The following is a 16,001-nucleotide window of genomic DNA, read 5'->3' on the forward strand; positions in this document are numbered from 1 at the left end:
TCTGATGGTGGGACAGAGGTCTGATGATGGGACAGAGGTCTGATGATGGTGGGACAGAGGTCTGATGATGGTCGGACAGAGGTCTGATGGTGGGACAGAGGTCTGATGATGGTGGGACAGAGGTCTGATGATGATGGGACAGAGGTCTGATGATGGTGGGACAGAGGTCTGATGGTGGGACAGAGGTCTGATGATGGGACAGAGGTCTGATGATGGGACAGAGGTCTGATGATGGTGGGACAGAGGTCTGATGATGGGACAGAGGTCTGATGATGGGACAGAGGTCTGATGATGGTGGGACAGAGGTCTGATGATGGTGGGACAGAGGTCTGATGATGGTGGGACAGAGGTCTGATGGTGGAGGGACAGAGGTCTGATGGTGGGACAGAGGTCTGATGATGGTAGGACAGAGGTCTGATGGTGGGACAGAGGTCTGATGATGGGACAGAGGTCTGATGATGGTGGGACAGAGGTCTGATGATGGTGGGACAGAGGTCTGATGGTGGAGGGACAGAGGTCTGATGGTGGGACAGAGGTCTGATGATGGTGGGACAGAGGTCGGATGGTGGGACAGAGGTCTGATGATGGTGGGACAGAGGTCTGATGGTGGGACAGAGGTCTGATGATGGGACAGAGGTCTGATGATGGTGGGACAGAGGTCTGATGATGGTCGGACAGAGGTCTGATGGTGGGACAGAGGTCTGATAATGGTGGGACAGAGGTCTGATGATGATGGGACAGAGGTCTGATGGTGGGACAGAGGTCTGATGGTGGGACAGAGGTCTGATGATGGTGGGACAGAGGTCTGATGATGGGACAGAGGTCTGATGATGGTGGGACAGAGGTCTGATGATGGGACAGAGGTCTGATGATGGTGGGACAGAGGTCTGATGATGGTGGGACAGAGGTCTGATGGTGGGACAGAGGTCTGATGGTGGGACAGAGGTCTGATGATGGTGGGACAGAGGTCTGATGGTGGAGGGACAGAGGTCTGATGGTGGAGGGACAGAGGTCTGATGATGGTGGGACAGAGGTCTGATGATGATGGGACAGAGGTCTGATGATGGTGGGACAGAGGTCTGATGGTGGAACAGAGGTCTGATGATGGTGGGACAGAGGTCTGACGTGGGACAGAGGTCTGATGATGGTGGGACAGAGGTCTGATGATGGTGGGACAGAGGTCTGATGATGGTGGGACAGAGGTCTGATGATGGTGGGACAGAGGTCTGATGGTGGGACAGAGGTCTGATGGTGGGACAGAGGTCTGATGATGGTGGGACAGAGGTCTGATGGTGGAGGGACAGAGGTCTGATGATGGTGGGACAGAGGTCTGATGATGGTGGGACAGAGGTCTGATGGTGGAGGGACAGAGGTCTGATGATGGTGGGACAGAGGTCTGATGATGGTGGGACAGAGGTCTGATGATGGTGGGACAGAGGTCTGTCGTGGGACAGTTCAGGAGATCGAATGAACTTTGACCCGTGTTAATTCCAGACAAGTGTTCCGTTCTTGTCCTTACTGATCTGATCCACGGAGGCGCTGCTGCTCCTGCTTAGAGGTTCTCACCCTTTAAAAATGTTAAATCCTGAGACTGACACATTTAGGACACACATAGACCAGGCAGGAGGTAGATCTTAATATTTCTGTTCAGAGCTCAGCAAAGACCAGAGCAGCCCTTCTCTCATTAAAGGCCATCGCTCAGTGATGATCTCTCCCTCCGTCCATTTAAACCAATCATGATCCATCCAGATCATCTGTGGAGGACTGATCCGTGTGTCCTTTTTAACCGTACACAGTCATGTTTCACTGTAATACTTATCAAAGCCGAGTTAACCCTTTCATCTCCTCAGGATTTTCCAAACCAGTTCTACAGACAGCCAAGCAGCCTGCACGACATCCTGAGGTGAGTCAACAACTTTTCTATAGCTAAAGGATGTTCTAAAGGGTTTATATCTACTGTTACAGACCGCTAATGACCCACCGTCAGGACCTACAGGGCCCATCAGAGGGCCACAGTCCTCACTCTGGGAAACAAGGAAAACTGGTTTCAGTGTGGCGGCTCCCTGCTGGTCCAGGGAGAAGGGTTTCGGCTCCCCTTCAAACTATCTCCTAGATGTAGCTGTGAAATCTGCTCCTGTGAAATGTGATGACCCTTCTAGTTCCAGATTGGTCATCAGTAGTCAGCAGCATTTATGGACACAGACAAGATGACGATACCAAACATTTCTACTACCAGAAGCTGTATCAGAGATATTTAAGGAGGGTTAAATTCTCCCTGCTGTGTGTCTTTCAGGCGCTTTGTGAAGACGAGTCGCTGTCCTCTGGTGTTCATCGTGTCTGACAGTCTGAGTGGCGACAGCAGCTCACGTTTCCTGTTTCCTAGAGAGATCCAGGAGGAGCTGCACATCAGCAGCATCAGGTGTGAAACAGCGCTGCCTGCTGGTGATAGAGGGAAGTTAAAAATGAATAACACCCCACATGATCATCTCTGTGTGTCTGATGTTTTCATTCAGCTTTAACCCGGTCGCTCCGACCACCATGATGAAGGTGCTGACTCGGATCTCAGCTGTGGAGGTGGGAAAGGTGAGACGACACCCAGAGGTTTGGGGCATTTTTCAACAGAATTTAATAACAATACTAATAATGATAACAATATCATCATCAGAGTGGAGGGAGGATGTGCGTCTCAGACCCGGCCCTGTTAGAGTCTCTGTGCTCAGGAAGCTCCGGTGATATCCGCAGCGCCGTTAACAGTCTCCAGTTCTCCTCGCTCCCAGGTCAGGACCAAACCCTGGACACAGAATCTTCATCTACACTAACATCACAGTCCTGTCCTAACTGAACTTCCTCCTGATGTTCACGGTGCAGACTCGTCTCTGGAGCACGCTCTGTGGAAGACTAAGAAGGAGCGAACGGCGAGTTCTGCGGGAAAATCCTCCAGAACGAAGCAGAGGAAGAAGAAAGAAGAAAGGAAGCCGCAGGAGGAGGAGGAGCAGGCCATCGGAGGGAAGGACGCATCTCTGTTTCTGTTCAGAGCCCTGGGAAAGATCCTGCACTGCAAACGTGAGTCAGCTCTGAGGGGCTCTGAAGAGACCTGATCAATATCTTGATCAATACGTGACTGGTCCCTACAGGACTGTGATCAATATCTTGATCAATACATGACTGGTCCCTACAGGACTGTGATCAATATCTTGATCAATACATGACTGGTCCCTACAGGACTGTGATCAATATCTTTATCAATACATGACTGGTCCCTACAGGACTGTGATCAATATATGACTGGTCCCTACAGGACTATGATCAATATCTTTATCGATACATGACTGGTCCCTACAGGACTGTGATCAATATCTTTATCAATACATGACTGGTCCCTACAGGACTGTGATCAATATATGACTGGTCCCTACAGGACTATGATCAATATCTTTATCGATACATGACTGGTCCCTACAGGACTGTGATCAATATCTTTATCAATACATGACTGGTCCCTACAGGACTGTGATCAATATCTTGATCAATACATGACTGGTCCCTACAGGACTGTGATCAATATCTTTATCAATATCAGAGATGTTATTATCTTCAAACTTCTAGGCTCAGTTTAGTTCTTGGTGCTGATTTCTCACTAAGACAGTTTTTAAGTCCAAATATAGTTTGTAGGAGGAGCTAGGGTGGAGTTATGGGGAAGTGGACTGGGATGACGTGCGTGGGTGTGTGTGTGTGGTAGAATGTTGCGACCCTCTCACTGAGATCAACGGAGAACAGCATAGCAACAACTGGCAGAGCTAACCTGATTGGTCCATCCTCTCCTGTTTCCTATTGGTGGGTTCATCAGCAGAAATACAGTTAGAGCTCAGAGAAAGTTTGGTACGCCACAGAGAGAAACCAGAGTCAGCCTGGATGAGAGAAGAATGTTATATCATCAGCTAAAGACCAGAGATCCAGCAGGGTTGAAGCTCAGAGACAATCTAGGAACAAGGAGGCAGTTTAGAGCTCAGAGGAGGTTTGAAGAAAATCTGAGACCAGCATCAGCAAATCAGGATCTCAGAATCTTAGAATGGGTCTAAGAGTTTTGTGACAATAATGACTCCATATCTTTTTACCATCACCACCATCATCATCATCAGGAGGCACTGATGAAGAGGCTGAACCTGCTCCTAGTGTACCTGCTCTCCCGTCTCACCTGTCCCATCACCAACGAGGACCGTTACTCATCGACCCTGAGGTAAGACACCTTCATCATCAAACACCTCCATCAGGGACCAGTCAGGATGTTCTGATGATGTATGGACCAATCAGGATGTTCTGATGGTGTATGGACCAATCAGGATGTTCTGATGGTGTCTGGACCAATCAGGATGTTCTGATGGTGTATGGACCAATCAGGATGTTCTGATGGTGTCTGGACCAATCAGTATGTTCTGATGGTGTCTGGACCAATCAGGATGTTCTGATGGTGTATGGACCAATCAGTATGTTCTGATGGTGTCTGGACCAATCAGGATGTTCTGATGGTGTATGGACCAATCAGGATGTTCTGATGGTGTATGGACCAATCAGGATGTTCTGATGGTGTCTGGACCAATCAGGATGTTCTGATGGTGTATGGACCAATCAGTATGTTCTGATGGTGTATGGACCAATCAGTATGTTCTGATGGTGTATGGACCAATCAGGATGTTCTGATGGTGTCTGGACCAATCAGGACGTTCTGATGGTGTATGGACCAATCAGGATGTTCTGATGGTGTTTGTTCTTCCAGATGGTGGTGGAGCGCTCTCACATGTCCGGAGAGTTCTTCAACCTTTACCTCCATCAGAACTACCTGGACTTCTTCTCTGAGGTCGATGATGTGGAGAGGGCCAGCGAGTACCTGTCTGATGCTGACCTGCTCACCTCTGATTGGACGGTGGGTCCTTGTCCCTGAACATGTGGATTTTATAAAACAATGTTTGTTTGATGTAGAAGAATGCAGGTTTCATCATTTTAAACCTGAGTCAGAAGCTTGTCATGGACATGTTGATCAACAAGTCCAAAATATTATTATTATTATCAGTATTATTGTTTTATTATTATTATTGTTGTTTTACTATTATTACTATTATCAGTATTATTGTTTTATTATTATTATTGTTGTTTTACTATTATTACTATTATCAGTATTATTGTTTTATTACTTTTATGACTATTATTATTATTGTTTTTATTATTATTATTATTATTATTATTATTATTGTTTTTATTATTATTATTATTATTATTATTATTGTTGTTTTTATTATTATTATTATTATTATTATTACTTTGTTATTATTAGGGCCCGAGCACCGAGTGGCGTGAGGACCTAATTGTATCTGCTAGGATTATTCAACATATCATTTGCCGTCATTGCATGGCATTTTGAGGCCTTTAACATTTCTGAATTCGCAGGAAACTTTGCACGTACATCCGGTCATGCAAAAATTTTGATATTTTTTGGGTCTCCAACATGAAAATTCAGAATTGCAAAAATAGCGCCCCCTAGCAGTTTTCAAAGTTAAAGCCCCCTCCTTTTGACTTTGTCCTAGATTGATCAAATTTTGCTTGGGGAGATCTACAAAAAAGCTTCTTGGCTCGACACTCTATCTCCAACAGGAAATCCGCCATTTTGAATAAATAAGCAAAAACGGGGCTGTTTTTGGCCTTTTCCAGGGGTCATAACTGAACGAACTCGTTCGAGGGATTTCATCAGATCGACTTGTACTTTGGCACAGAGCTACATGAGACATGGCTGATGAAAAGTTATTCGGGGTTTTCTCATTAGTTGAAAGGTGTGGCCATGGCGAGCCCTCAAATTTGCATATGTCTCTGGTAAACAGGAAGTAGTTTATTACTCAGCCGTGCATTGCCCGATTGGACTCATATTGCTCAGGTATATTGACGGTCATGGCCTGCACCCATTTATATGGTCAGATTTTATATAGATCAAAGCGCCACCTAGTGGTGACATGAAATGTCAAGGTTTATGGTGAAAGCTACAGTTTAAAAACTATCCAAGATATCCACTTCAAATTTGTGTCAGGATGGACTAAAGAAGTGGATTTAGCTTTGAGAAAAATAAAATTGACTTTTTGTCAGAGGGCGTGGCCTCAGCGGGGCGCCAAGTCAAGAGTCACCATTTTGTTATGCCAAAAATGTTGAAACAGTCATAACTCTAGTATACATGGTCATATCTGAGACAGATTTCATGTGCTTGGTAACAGTCCAGGCCAGAACACATCCATGCTGGAAATTTGGAAAAATTGTACAGCGCCACCCTCTGGCAACAGAAAGTCACTACTCCTGAATTTCACGTCGCAGAACCTACATGGTTGGGCAGATCATTCTGAAAATTCACTCAGGCTGTTCCCAAGGAGTTGGCCTTACACATATATGATGGTCAAACATCTACGTTAAAGGGCGTGGCCATGGCGATTTTTTATTCTCCATGAAAGAGGAAGTAGATTTTTCAAATGGTTATAAGACACCTAGAGCGATGAAACTTGGCAAAAAAAATCTCATTGGCATTCCAAAATGATTGATGTTCATTTTGTAGGTAGCTGTGGCCTATTGGCTCAATGGCGCCCCCTAGAACATTCAAAAATTCAGCCACCCCAGCTGGTTTAACCCAGGCTTATGAATTTCGGTGTTCATATCAGGTCATCATCAGTCCTACAAAAAAGCTATTTGGACCCATGCTGAAATCTCAACAGGAAGTCCACTAGCTTCATTGGATGAAACAGGAAGTAGAATTCGCAGGGCTTGTGATATGTGTAGAGCAATAAAACTTGGCAAAATCATTCTCATTAGCATGCTGAGATAATTGAAGTGATGTTTTTAGGGTGGGCGTGGCCAGTAGGCTCAATGGCGCCACCTACAACATTTCAAAAGTTCAGCGCCCTCAGCTGGTTTGACCTAGGATTTTCGAACAAGTGTGGGCAGATGCGTCATGTCAGGACGCACAAAAAATCCTCTTGGACCCATATCATAAGTCAAACAGGAAGTCGGCCATTTTGAATTTTTTTGTAAACTGAGCCATATTTTAGGAGTCGTATTCAAACGAACTCGTGCTAGGGCGTTCATCCAAACTACTTCATCTTTGGTGGAGAGCAAGAAGAGATGTCTAAGGTCAAAAGTTATTCGGGGTTTTCTCATTAGTTGAAAGGCGTGGCCATGGCGGCCCCTTGAATTGAAATGCTCCATCATGTGATGAAGGTGGCTGGTGCTCACTAAAAAATTTCCTTTTATTACAAGATTGGCCAAATCCTGCTGAAATTAGCCCAGGGACATCCCTCAAGGTTGGTTTTATTGAAATTTGAAGATCAAGAGTCCTTACCTAAAATGGTGCGGCCATGAGAATTTTTCATTCGCCATGTAACAGGAAGTAGAATTATCTAGTGCTTATAAAATTAGTAAAGCCATAAATCTTTGCAGAAAAATACTCAGTAGCAAAACAAGATGATTGATAGGATGAGTGTTGGGTGGGCGTGGCTTTTTGGCTCAGTGGCGCCCCCTACAGTTTTTTGAAAATTCAGCCCCTGCAGCAGGTTTAACCTAGGATTTTGAAAAGTCTTGAGCTCATACATCATTTTAAGTTCTACAAAAAAGCCTCTTGGACCTATGCCGTAAAACAAACAGGAAGTCTGCAATTTAGATTTTTTTTTGTCAAAAAAGCAGCACATTGCAAACTTCACAATTTTCAAAATTCCTCGTGAGGAATTCATCCAAACACCTTCATGTTAAGGATATTGTAAGAAGACATACTATAGTTGAAAATTTCATTGGAAATTTTTCATTAATAAAAGGGGCGTGGCTATGGTGAATTTTTCTTTGCCTTGGAACAGGAAGTAGAATTATCCTGGGCTTAGAAAACTTGTGGAGTCGTGTAACCTGGCACAAAAATTCACAGTTGGAAGCTCAGATAACTGCCCTTTGTGTTTTGGGTGGGCATGGAATATTGGCTCACTGGCGCCCCTACAGTATTTTTAAAAAGTCAGCCCCCACAGTGCATATTACCTAGGCGTTTGAAAATGCTTAAGCATATCTGTCATCTCAGGACCTTTTAAGAAGCCTCTTGGACCCAAATTGTAAAACAAAAGCAAGTCTTTTTTTGTCATTTTTCATGTTGAAATGTTCAAAACTCGGTCCTCTCTTAATGGAAACAAAATTAAGGCTTTGCTGCCACCTTTTGATGATACACAGTAGTGCAACACAATTAAGGACAGGGTCCAAACAGCAAACAACACATTACAGTTTTCTTCTGTCTATTTATCCATGAATATAAGGTAAATTCCCAAATTGAGATGAGATATAAAAGCACTGAATAATTAAACAAAGAAACAAACTTGTACACATCTTTAGCTCTGTATTTTATGCATCTATATCTGGTTATTTTACCCATCTGTCGCCATGACAAAATATTAAAGGTCATGAAAAAGAAAGAAGGTAGGGGTAACTAAAGGAATGGAAGAAATATTGTCAAAAATGAATAATTTAGAGAGAGCAACAGTCTGGATAAGAAACAATTAGGTTTATTATAAAGAATTTGTATGCATGATCTTTTAGACTGTGATCAAGTGTTCCACGTATGCAGAGACAATTCTGAATCCCGTGTGTCAATCTTGTCATCATATTAATCTAACCCCTTTGACAGCTTCAGGCTGCTTCGAGTACAGGTCAATACATTCAGTGAAACACTAGATGGCAGCAAAGACCACATTATTGTTCCTGGGCCTGATACTGTGAATGTGCAGGCACAGGGACTTGGACAGGGTCCAAATGTTGGGAAGACATTGGAGTATCACTTACAAGTGGATTTATTTGACTGGGACCACGGTCAATTAAAAATAACATCAATGTTAGGATGAAATATGTTGTTTTGATTGGCAAATGGGATTTTTGCTTAGTCTGTCTGCTGTTTTCTCAGTGAGTTTTGGACCTAGAATGACAAAAAAGATACTGCTGGAATCTGAGGAGTGTCTGCTTTCATTTGAGGGGTCATTTGTGTCGCAGGCATGAAATATAAGTTACTGAGGGTGCTTGTTTTGCAGGAAAGTACTGTTTGTATCTGTCTGTTCATCCATAAATAGATGTTTAAAAAAAACAAACTGAGAGGAGATATCAAAGCATTGAAGATAATAATGAAACAAACTTGTACACATCTGAATCTCTGTATTTTCTTCTTTATCTTCCACACTGATGATTGCAACAATCTGAAAACAGTTAATGCTTTCAGCCACTCAGTCATTTTTCTCCTGTGGAGTGAGCGTGAACAAGAGGAAGAGGGAGTGAGGCTGCAAAAATGCAAACGAGAAAGAGAGAGAGAGTAACTGAGCCAAGCAGAGCAGAAAGAGGAGCTGTGAAGCTGACAATCCAGTGATTTGTTCATTTTTTGGAACTGCATTCAAAATTTTCAGGGCTCATGCCTCATGCTCATTTGGTTTTACTGCCAAAGTAATGGCAAGCTCTGGAAATGAACGAGGAGGATCCCCCTCTGTTTCTGTGAAACTGTGAGTGTTGCAAAACCCCCATAGCCTGTGGGAGCAGCGCGCTTTGTTGCTGGCACTCGAGGATTGCCGCACACCCGCGGTCTCTGCACATCCCAACGTGCAACGGGTTGCGAGGGCCCATCATCGCTGCTTGCAGCTTTAATTATTATCGTTATTGTTGTTGTTATTATTGTTATTAATAATATTAGTTTTATTATTATTATTGCTGTGAATGCCTTCAACATTCACAGCAATAAGGTATATTGTTATTCTGCGCAAAAATTCGGACATCTCGGCCATCTGCTGCAATGTTACAGAATGGGATCCATTTCTTTTTCAAACTCAGACAGATGCCTATTTTTAGATCGACTTCCTGGCCTCATTTTTCGCACAATCAACACCAAAATAATATCAGTGCTAGTTCCAAGCCTGCTCATGCTCACGCCGAAATCCGTTTGATGATAGCTGTTACGGTCTTGACACAACGACCTGAGTTTCAAAGCATGTTTTAAGGTCAGATCTCACTAAAAACCCACTGAAGTAAGGTGAGTCTCTGTCTCCATGGTAACAAGTGCCTAACAGTGGGCAGGCTGATTTGGCACAGAAGCCGTCCCAAACAAATTTCCACTGAAACCACAAATCTAACACCACACACATAAAAACTATATCAAAATGGAGGAAACCTTGTCCCGCTACTGTCAAACCAAGAACCAAAGCCATATCATGCACACTTTTGGCAAGAGAGGCAGTGGCGGACTGGCCATTGGGAGCACCGGGACATTTCCCGGTGGCCTGGGTGCCAAAATGGCCCGCTCAGCAATTGTCGCGCATGATTTTTTAATAAACAATCCGTCGTGCGGCTCAGGGTATCTGCCTCAATGAAGCTCACACAGATCGAGCAACAGCGTAGGACACAAACACACCCCCTCCTCTCTTTTTCTGAGGCTCTCTTCAGCAGAGTGCAGGCAGACACACACCAAGTTGCGCCCCAGCTCCCCTCCTCCTGCACATGTAGTTCTACTGTAACGTCCCTCAATAAGCAGACGGTGCAACGTTAGTCAGGTTCGCTGCAACTTTATTTCGCAGAAGTACACAGACTACTGTGGCCGTAGCCGCCGCCAAAACACTCTCGAGCTGCATGTGGCTCTTTAGTGACCGGTTGCGGCTCTTTAAAGGCTTCCTTTAAGAAAATCCTCCTGAAATCCTCTATAAAAGTGAAAACTGCCAGCAGTAAAGACTCATTGCATTAAGTCATATCAATAAATCTCAGTCCACACAAAGAAGACAGACTTTAACTTCCAAATTCAATTGAAAATTTGTATATTATTACCGTCGGATGTCCGCTGGACAGAGGAACGTGCATGAAAGAGCACAGAGGAAGTCTGCTGATAGCGGATCTCTTTATTGAGTTCATTCATAGAGCTGTACTGTCTTGTGTTCAAGGTGAAGCTTTTAATGCCCTCGTTTTAACATATTTCCTCAGTCATTTCCTGCCGATGCTCTCCCTTTCTCGTATTTGATGATGACTTTTGAGATGCGCATCATCATCAACGAGCCAAACACACACAGATCACATCTTGAAATAATGTAAACTGAGTAAAACTTGTCCAAACATGGGTGTTTTATCTGATCTTAAAAGTACTAATGATAAATACTGTTAAAAGGGCAGAAACAGAAAAATGAAAGCAACAAACTGGCAGGACAGAATGATTTGTGAGGGGGAGCTGCAGGTGTGAGGCAGGGCCGGTTTTAGCTATTTGGAGGCCCAGGGCAAAGACCGTAAGGGGGCCCTCCCCCTTTAGCTAAAAGCAATAATCGTGGTAGGAGAAAAAAATAGAAACCACAACTTTAAGTTAACAGAGTCACAGAACAACAGTAAATGTCCAAATATGAAATATAAATACCCAAACAGACACCCATAAATTATCAGCTCTTTGAAAATCTTCTCAGAGCTCTAAGTCAGCACATTCTGATATTTTATAAAGACTTTAGTCCAGGTGGGACTTACATAAATAAAAACATATGCTTATTATCTGTGTAATATTCTTTCTTCTGACATTATTAAGGGTAGCTGATGGGGCTAAAACTGACTTAATAAAACAAATGTTTTAAGTTTTAACAAAAGATATTGCAAATTTTAGTAAATAGTTAACTTACATGATACAACATAATGAATTATGTGAATATTGAAGTCCTTATAGTGTTTCATTTAACCTTTATTTAACCAGGTAAAATCCAACTGAGATTAAGAGCTTGCACATTAAAAGTGTAGTAGTAAATGAAACAGAATACTTTCAGTTTATGTGACTTGAGTACAGGTTATTGCAACCCAACAGAAACATTTATTTTTTCAGGGAAAAGAAGAGCGGCTGTGTGTGGACCTTTGTTTTACTATTTTACACTCTTATATCAGTAGGCGCCCAACCTAACTCACTCTTGGTGTTTTGCGGTAATCGGGTGGTAGTGGCCTGGGATGGTATCAAATTCCCGGCCTGAATGATTGTCCCAGTCCACCCCTGGTGAGAGCACCACCTGTCCCAGGCAAACTGACATCTCTGTCATCTGCTGCAATGTTACAGAATCTGATGATTCTGTCTTCAAACCCTGAAAGATGCCTGTTTTTAGATCGCCCTCCTGGCCTCATTTCTCTGACAATCAACTCCAAAATAACATCACTGCTGGTTCCAAGCCTGCAGATGATCACGCCGAAATCCGTTTGATGATAGCATGTATGGTTTTCGCACACGGAGAGGAGAAAGAGACTGTGTTTACAAGCAAAATCACCCAAAGCTGCTCTCTGTTCTAACAGGTCTAACTGATATTAGTGCGCATGTGTGCTTCATGTGACCATGCAGGCATTAATTACCATGGCAACCAGGCAGACACAGAGGGCTGGGCTGATCTCAGTCAGAAACAGTGAGGAGGATGGACCTGTCAAGCTTTTTCCACTGTAGATCCAATTCTAACTCCTCATTTAACATGGATTCTCTCTCAATTCAGCTCTTTTAAAGACATTCCTGATCTTCTCCTGTTTAATCAGGTTAGAATTCTTTACAACAAGCTTTTTACAGCCACTACATCAAGACTCCCTGTTGGTAACTACTTTACAGTTGAAACAATAGCAGTTGGCCCTGGGCCTTCAAACAATATATTAAGCTGGTTTAAAGGATTATTTTTAGTCACATTTTCCAAAGTACTTCCTGTTTTTCTTACAGATGCAGTTTTTTTGAACATTACACTAAGCTTTTGCCCTAGAAACTTCATTCCCACTATTAGAGTGTGGCATTAGCCATTCAAGATTACATTTAGCTTTAGCAGTTTGGCTTTAGCCATTTAATATTACATTGAGCTTCATTCTACAATTATTCATACCCTCTTTAATTGTTCAGTTTCAGCCATTCATGGTTACTTTTAGGTTCTTTTGAAGATTTTTCAAACCCACCATTAGCAGGTTGGCATTAGCAATTCAAGATAGTATTTGGCATCTTTCATGGAATATTTAAAACCCTGCATTAGTAGGTTGGCTTTAGCCATTTAATATTACATTGAGCTTCATTCTAAGATTATTCATACCAATTATTAGTAGTTCAGTTTCAGCCATTCAAGATAACCTTTAGGTTCTTTCTTGGATTTTTTTAAACCCACCATTAGCAGTTCAGTTTCAGCTATTCAAGAATTCATTAAGCATCTTTCAGGGATCCTTCCAAACCAGCATTAGCAGTTTGGCACAGCCATTCAAGAAATTATTTACATTCTTTCAGGGTGTTTGTCAGCTCAGCATTAGCAGTTCGGCGCAGCCATTCAGCAAATCAGCATCCACAGCGCAATTTCTTCCCTAATTCCATTCTCTCATTATCATTGTTGTTGTTGTTATTTTAAGGATTGTTGGTGATTTTATTTTGCGTAAGTGAGACACTGATATGGTTTAACCAAAAATGATAGACCTTGAATAATCCTGACTAATCCTGACAGCCCTGATATGATAATATTAATATATCCTGTTAAACTGCCTGTTTATTGAATCTGAGTCTGCTGTTATTGTGTTTCCAGAGTCGCAGCACCATGGGGGGTTACAGCAGCTCTGTGGCCACCAGGGGGCTCCTTCACTCCAACTGTCAGCAGGTCTCTGTTGGTTTCAGACCGCTGCACAAACCTAACTGGCTGCTGGTCCACAAGAAGGTAAACCAGGATGTGGTAGGGCCATGTGTCTAAATGCATGTTAGATAAACATCACACATGGGGTCTGACCTCATAGAAGGGGCTCTCTACTGTCCACGGGGTCTGACCTTATAGAGGGGGCTCTCTACTGTCCACGGGGTCTGACCTTATAGAGGGGGCTCTCTACTGTCCATGGGGTCTGACCTCATAGAGGGGGCTCTCTACTGTCCATGGGGTCTGACCTCATAGAGGGGGCTCTCTACTGTCCATGGGGTCTGACCTCATAGAGAGGTCTCTCTACTGTCCATGGGGTCTGATCTCATAGAGGGGGGTCTCTCTACTGTCCATGGGGTCTGACCTCATAGAGAGGGCTCTCTACTGTCCATGGGGTCTGACCTCATAGAGGGGTCTCTCTACTGTCCATGGGGTCTGACCTCATAGAGGGGGCTCTCTACTGTCCATGGGGTCTGACCTCATAGAGGGGGCTCTCTACTGTCCATGGGGTCTGACCTCATAGAGGGGTCTCTCTACTGTCCATGGGGTCTGACCTCATAGAGGGGTCTCTCTACTGTCCATGGGGTCTGACCTCATAGAGGGGGGTCTCTACTGTGCATGGGGTCTGACCTCATAGAGAGTCTCTCTACTGTCCATGGGGTCTGACCTCATAGAGGGCTCACGCTACTGTCCATGGGGTCTGACCTCATAGAGGGGTCTCTCTACTGTCCATGGGGTCTGACCTCATAGAGGGGGCTCTCTACTGTCCATGGGGTCTGACCTCATAGAGGGGGCTCTCTACTGTCCATGGGGTCTGACCTCATAGAGGGGGCTCTCTACTGTCCATGGGGTCTGACCTCATAGAGGGGGCTCTCTCCAATGTCCATGGGGTCTGACCTCATAGAGGGGGCTCTCTACTGTCCATGGGGTCTGACCTCATAGAGGGGGCTCTCTCCAATGTCCATGGGGTCTGACCTCATAGAGGGGGCTCTCTCCACTGTCCGTGGGGTCTGACCTCATAGAGGGGGCTCTCTACTGTCCATGGGGTCTGACCTCATAGAGGGGGCTCTCTACTGTCCATGGCATCTGACCTCATAGAGGGGGCTCTCTACTGTCCATGGGGTCTGACCTCATAGAGGGGGCTCTCTACTGTCCATGGGGTCTGACCTCATAGAGGGGGGTCTCTACTGTCCATGGGGTCTGACCTCATAGAGGGGGGTCTCTACTGTCCATGGGGTCTGACCTCATAGAGGGGGCTCTCTACTGTCCATGGGGTCTGACCTCATAGAGGGGGCTCTCTACTGTCCATGGGGTCTGACCTCATAGAGGGGTCTCTCTACTGTCCATGGGGTCTGACCTCATAGAGAGGGCTCTTTACTGTCCATGGGGTCTGACCTCTTAGAGGGGGATTTCTACTGTCACTGTTGGAGAGTAGACCATGGGTGGATCACTAGTGGCCCCATGATAAGATATTACCAGAATCCTTTATTGTGATACCATATACTGATATACTGCGATTGATACCATTTTTCAACAGTTTAGCTGATTCAGCATTAGTCTTGCCCTCATGTGTGTCATGAAGGTCATCAACCCTGGACATGCTGGCCTGAGAGGATAACTTTGTTTGCTTGTTTGTTTGTTTGTTTGTCTTTCAGCACAGAGAGAACTGCCTGGCCGCTCAGTCATTGTTCAGGAGTTTCTGTCTCTCTCCCATCAGCCTACAGACTCACCTGCTGCCTCTCCTGGCCAAGCTCTCCAACCCCATGAGGAACCAAGGTAACAGACTGGTGGATCAGACCCAGGGTCCTAATGAGGAATTGTTATGGTTCTAGTCACCTTCTACAGAGTCCTTCATAATCAGTCAATCAATCAATCAATCAATCAATCAATCAATCAGTCAGTCAATCAATCAATCAATCAATCAATCAGTCAATCAGTCAATCAATCAGTCAATCAGTCAATCAATCAATCAATCAATCAATCAATCAGTCAATCAGTCTATCAATCAATCAATCAGTCAATCAATCAGTCAATCAGTCAATCAATCAATCAATCAATCAGTTAATCGGTCAATCAATCAGTCAATCAATCAGTTAATCAACCAATCAATCAGTCAATCAATCAGTCAATCGGTCAATCAATCAGTCAGTCAATCAGTCAATCAATCATTCAATCAATCAGTCAATCAATCAGTCAATCAATCAGTTAATCGATCGATCAATCAGTCAGTCAATCAGTCAATCAATCAGTCAACCAATCAATCAGTCAATCAATCAGTCAGTCAATCAGTCAATCAATCAGTCAATCAGTCAATAAATCAGTTAATCAACC

At 44.0% G+C, this 16,001-nt stretch overlaps 1 protein-coding gene across 3 annotated transcripts in view; it reads left to right on the top strand.

Moving 5' to 3' along the window:
• rad17 (RAD17 checkpoint clamp loader component) overlaps nucleotides 1-16,001 on the top strand; it is a 71,277-nt gene that overhangs the window by 48,914 nt on the left and 6,362 nt on the right. For all 3 annotated transcript variants that reach the window (XM_041787879.1, XM_041787878.1, XM_041787877.1), the window contains 9 exons: nucleotides 1,851-1,903; nucleotides 2,294-2,419; nucleotides 2,514-2,583; nucleotides 2,666-2,777; nucleotides 2,869-3,063; nucleotides 4,140-4,237; nucleotides 4,775-4,921; nucleotides 13,569-13,697; nucleotides 15,326-15,446. In XM_041787879.1, coding sequence (XP_041643813.1) covers nucleotides 1,851-1,903; nucleotides 2,294-2,419; nucleotides 2,514-2,583; nucleotides 2,666-2,777; nucleotides 2,869-3,063; nucleotides 4,140-4,237; nucleotides 4,775-4,921; nucleotides 13,569-13,697; nucleotides 15,326-15,446 — 1,051 coding nt within the window. The remainder of the gene's footprint in view (nucleotides 1-1,850; nucleotides 1,904-2,293; nucleotides 2,420-2,513; nucleotides 2,584-2,665; nucleotides 2,778-2,868; nucleotides 3,064-4,139; nucleotides 4,238-4,774; nucleotides 4,922-13,568; nucleotides 13,698-15,325; nucleotides 15,447-16,001) is intronic.

Source organism: Cheilinus undulatus, linkage group 5 (assembly GCF_018320785.1).
Source record: "Cheilinus undulatus linkage group 5, ASM1832078v1, whole genome shotgun sequence".
Classification (NCBI taxonomy): domain Eukaryota; kingdom Metazoa; phylum Chordata; class Actinopteri; order Labriformes; family Labridae; genus Cheilinus; species Cheilinus undulatus.